Source organism: Argentina silus (genome assembly GCF_951799395.1).
Source record: "Argentina silus genome assembly, chromosome: 3".
Lineage (NCBI taxonomy): Eukaryota > Metazoa > Chordata > Actinopteri > Argentiniformes > Argentinidae > Argentina > Argentina silus.
In genome coordinates, this window is record NC_139657.1 from 6,035,833 (window position 1) to 6,040,461 (window position 4,629).

The 4,629-nt window shown below is 47.1% G+C and overlaps 1 protein-coding gene across 1 annotated transcript; it reads right to left on the reverse strand.

Annotated features, from left to right (window-relative positions):
• Positions 1-202: 202 nt before the first annotated feature.
• LOC310801631 (prolactin-releasing peptide receptor) lies at positions 203-2,255 on the reverse strand (the record flags this gene model as incomplete). Its single annotated transcript, XM_083665698.1, has 2 exons — positions 1,043-2,255; positions 203-562 (listed from the first exon to the last, which is right to left on the reverse strand). Exons 1-2 carry the CDS (start codon positions 1,874-1,876, stop codon positions 203-205), a joined length of 1,194 nt encoding a protein of 397 aa, XP_083521824.1. The 5' UTR covers positions 1,877-2,255.
• Positions 2,256-4,629: the final 2,374 nt, after the last annotated feature.

Below are 4,629 nucleotides of genomic sequence, written 5' to 3' on the forward strand. Positions count from 1 at the left end.
GACGAAGCGGACCAATGTTTCCATTGACATCTCATTAACCTCCCAGTGCACTGCTCTTTCTAGCTCTGGCTCAGTCCAAGCACTGCTGTGATGTGGCTGCAGCGGAAACTGTCAAAAAGGCTTCTGCCACTGTGATTTTTGTGACTTATGATTTTGGATCCAAAATGGCTGCCCTGGTTGCAATGGCTCCTGGTGGGTGTCCTTAGACGGTGCTGTCAGGGTTGGGGGTGGGGGTGGGGGTGGGACAGGTGGTCCTTGTGGGTGTCTCTTTGGCGGGGGCCTCTGACAGCAGGGTGAGGCAGGTGGCGGGGTGACGGGAGGCGGAGCTGGAGAGACGCACAACGACCCCCCCACCTCTGCCGCCCCCATTTCCCTCGCGGTGGCAGGGGCACAGGTAGCCTGTCAGGTGCAGCCGGACCTTGCTGTGCAGGGAGGCGTATATGAAGGGGTTGTAGCAGGCGGAGCTCATGGCCACCAGGTGGCAGCACACCTGGAGAACATTGACATAACGCTTGCCCACGATGTGGAAGTCCGGGTCGAGGTCCAGCAGCAGGTTCAGAACCTAAGGAACAGTAGAGAAAAACACATACAGTTAAGTGTTATGTTAATAACTGTTAAATATTAAACATTAAACCTCTTGCTTAAAGCTTCTATTTTACAGAAATTATATTTAAATCCAAACTGGATTTCCAGCAGGTTACTAAGAGAGACACATCCAATGTTTAAAAGGAGCCTCTCTGCTTTTATTCAGATGAAAACTGCCCATTTCAAGTGGATTGACAATGGAACACTGTTTAAATGATCCTTCTTTTTGAATGAAGCCATACAGAGTTGGCCGCAATTCCAAATTCATTCTCCAGAAGATGCAAATATTACAGCAAATAATACGGCTAAACTCTGATGTACTGATAGAGAAAAAGCGAATGGGACCTTACTTCCCTGTAGTGTACCGTGACCACTTGTTTCTTACCATACGCAATGTTTGTAGCATCATCAGTCTAGGTACTGTATGTTATGGGGGACTACTGTACCACTCGCTCACCTGCAGAGGCAGCCAGCAGAGGGCGAAGGCGAGCACAGAGGCCACCAGCAGTGAGAAGGTCTTCCTCCTCCTCTGGCTCCAGCGCTGCTGGCTGTGTGAGGCGTCCCCGGGCAGCGCGTGCCGTCTTAGGTGCACACTGATGGCGCAGTAGGACACACTGACCGACAGCAGGGGGATCATATAGGAGGCTATGAGGATGAAGCAGGAGTAGAGCAGCCGGAGCTGACCCGTACCTGGCCAGAACTCCTCACACACCACCAGCTCCATGCCGCTGGGCCTCAGGTCCAGGTAGCGTGTGTGGAGGGACGGGGGAGCGGCCAGGGTCAGGGACAACAGCCACACCCCTGCCGCCACCGCCCCGCAGCCCCACACGGAGATCCGCCGGCGCACCGGGTGGGCCACCACCACGTAGCGGTCCACGGCGATGGCGGTGAGCGACAGCACCGAGGCGAAGACGGTGGCGACCTGCAGGAGGGGCACCAGGTGGCAGAGCGGGCGCCCGAAGGCCCAGCCGCGGCTGTCGAAGGCGTAGGAGGCGGTGAGCGGCACGCAGCTCAGGCACATGAGCAGGTCGCCAGCGGCCAGGTTCCCGATGAAGAAATTGGTGGCGTTGTGAAGCTTCTTGTCGGCCAGGATGCATGCCAACAGGAAGGAGTTGCCTATACCTGCCACGGCCACTAGGAGGCAGTAGAGGGGCAAGAAGAGGGGCTTGTAGCGCAGCAGCAGCTCCGTGCCAGAGAACATGTCCAGGGGGTAGATGCCGCTGTGGTTCAGGGCCGAGCCCCTGTGGGTTCCGTTGGTCCCACTTAGGTCCTCTTCCAAGAAGTGGTCCATGTCAGCGTTCTACCCTCTCCAAAGGCAGGCGTATCTTCTACAACAGCCACAAGAGAGATTAATGGTGATTAGTAGGGCTCTAGGTCGATTAAAAACTAATTGGTTGACTAATTGTTTCCTATTAGTTAATTAATCTACCGATTCATCTGATGTGGAAATCGGGGTGAAATTTGTTAATCTTATTTTAAGAGACACGTCTAGACAAGAAACCCAAAGTGGTATCTAAACATTGAGTAGGGGAGTTATAGGGTACTTTACAAGCTAACTATGAAATTATTATATTCCCATCTGTTGAGACAAAATGGTTCCAATTGCTTGAACAGAGCTTCCTTGGAACAACATCATTATTTACTTGGCTAAATGTAACTTCTTGTCCTTGGTCTGACACATAGACAGATTAATATGTACAGCCCTAGACGATTAAACGGAGTTAAGAGCAGCATCTCCAAAAGCACACACTGTGTCCTTGAGTTTTTGTTTTCTATAATGTGATATTCATTACGAACCCCTCCTTGGATGCCAGAGTAACGTATTTGTAGGAAGGAGACAGGGATCCTACACAGTTGCAAAGAAGGAAAGAGACAGGGATCCTAATGTAGGTGGTATTATCACCACTTAGGGATCCTACCCCAAATCACACACAATACATAGTACAATTAAGCAATAGTGTGCTGTATTGTGAATATGGAAACGGCTGTGATGCGGTTCCAGAACTATTAACGGACCTGCGTCCCCAAATACGGTAATAGTTTACTACTAACTACTTTTATGGGCGGAGGGCATAAACCGGTACAATATATCATGAAAAAAACTCAATACCACCAATGCTTATTCTCAATGTAAACCGACCATCGTCACAGCTGTTCACATGGACACAGCTGATCCGATATCCTACATATAGCACACCCTTGAGTGTGTTATTGCTTCTATACAACAGGTTTACACCGACAACATTGACAACAAGCATTGGTGCTTGTGGAATTTTTTCATGATATGTTGTATTGGTTTATGCCCTCCGCCTATAAAAGTAGTAAACTATCAAGATTCAAGATTCTTTATTTGTCACGTGCATACAAGTATACAGTGAAATGCAAAAGTGACAGTGCCACAGAGTAGTGCAACAATAGGTTTTAAATTAGAATAAAATAAAATAAAATAGAAGTACTAAAAAATATAAACAGTATGAACAGTATAAACAGTATAAACAATATAAACAGTATAAACAGTATAAACAGCTTAACTATCACCGTAGTTATGGACGCAGGTTCGTTGATAGTTCTGGAAGGACATATCACCATAGTTAAGCAATAATGCCTGAGAGGCCGCGATTTACTGTCAATACCAAGTGACAATATTGACGATAAATCACCGCCCGAGGGTGCGCAACAAATCCGAATATAGTGACAAGAAAACAATGCTTTAAGTATTTATTTCGTGAGACATTATTGTTATTAAATCACGGCTTCTAACGCCTCTTGGCCAATCACAAAGTTTGTTTTTATCAACCCGTTGTATATTGCTATTTCACAGTATGCGCACTGCTACAGTACAATGAAGTACAATTAATGGCCATCAAGACAGTAATAGTTATGGACACGATAGATATGGTTATTATGGTAAATCCACACCAAAAAACAGTTCTCCCCAGCGCATACACAGTTAGAGAGGGATTTATCATATACTCCTTTGCTGCAGTCATTATGACACAACAATAGTTCCATGATTGAAAGTTTCTATAAAGGAAATTAGCCTCCAATCAAATATTGAGGCGCACCTAAAATCCAATTTCAGTCTCTCAATTACCATCACTCCCCTAACATCACTCGCTGGAATAGCTCCCTAAGCAGTATCGTGTCAGTTCGCATTTCAAATTTGCAATGCTTTTGTGTAAATGTCATTAACGACAAACAACTGTGTCCGAGTCCATCTCTGCTTTCACACCAGGACCGCCCACTTGTACCGTCTGCACATCCCCCAGGCTGATGCCGTGGGGATTGATCATCCCCGGTAACACGGTTGCCATGGACTTGATGCCGTTCTTTCATTCACCCACTAATTTTTGGAGCCTTGATGAGGTTTTGGAACTCTCTAAATGCAAATCAGGGGTGCGCTGCCTTGTCATGCATGTGCGTTCAGATTAGCATGGATTTCTCAGATCAGATAAGAGATAAAGTCTGTGAGATTAATGTGTGAGGTAGTATTTAATCATTAGTGGATAAGATGTGAAGGGAGATTCAGTGTGACCCCTCATGCCCTCATTAAATGTGCCAATTTAGGGGATTATTAGAAGAATATGGCCAATGCCTGCATATGCAAATCTGCTCAGTTCAGGAAATAATGATGGGTATAGGCTGATATGCAGCACAAAATGGCCTTGGGTTTTGTGATCATTTGACTGTTTCTCTGGTTTGAGCCTGCCTGTCTCTGAGCCCTGTCACCTCTCCAACTCTGGGATAGGGAATAGAAAGCTAACGGCTTTTGGAGTTTGAGAATGGGAGTTTTCTTTCACTCAGAGTGCAAAGACCACTGATGGAGGAGAGAGAGAGAGAGAGAGAGAGAGAGAGAGAGAGAGAGAGAGAGAGAGAGAGAGAGAGAGAGAGAGAGAGAGATAGAGCCTGCAGATGTCCCCACACTACTTCCCCATCTCTCCCTCTCCCCACTCCCCTCCCTCCCTCACTCTGCAGTGGGGCTTTGTGGTCATTTGACTAAAGGGGGATTTCAACAGGTGGAATGATAGGAGTTAGCTATGCCAC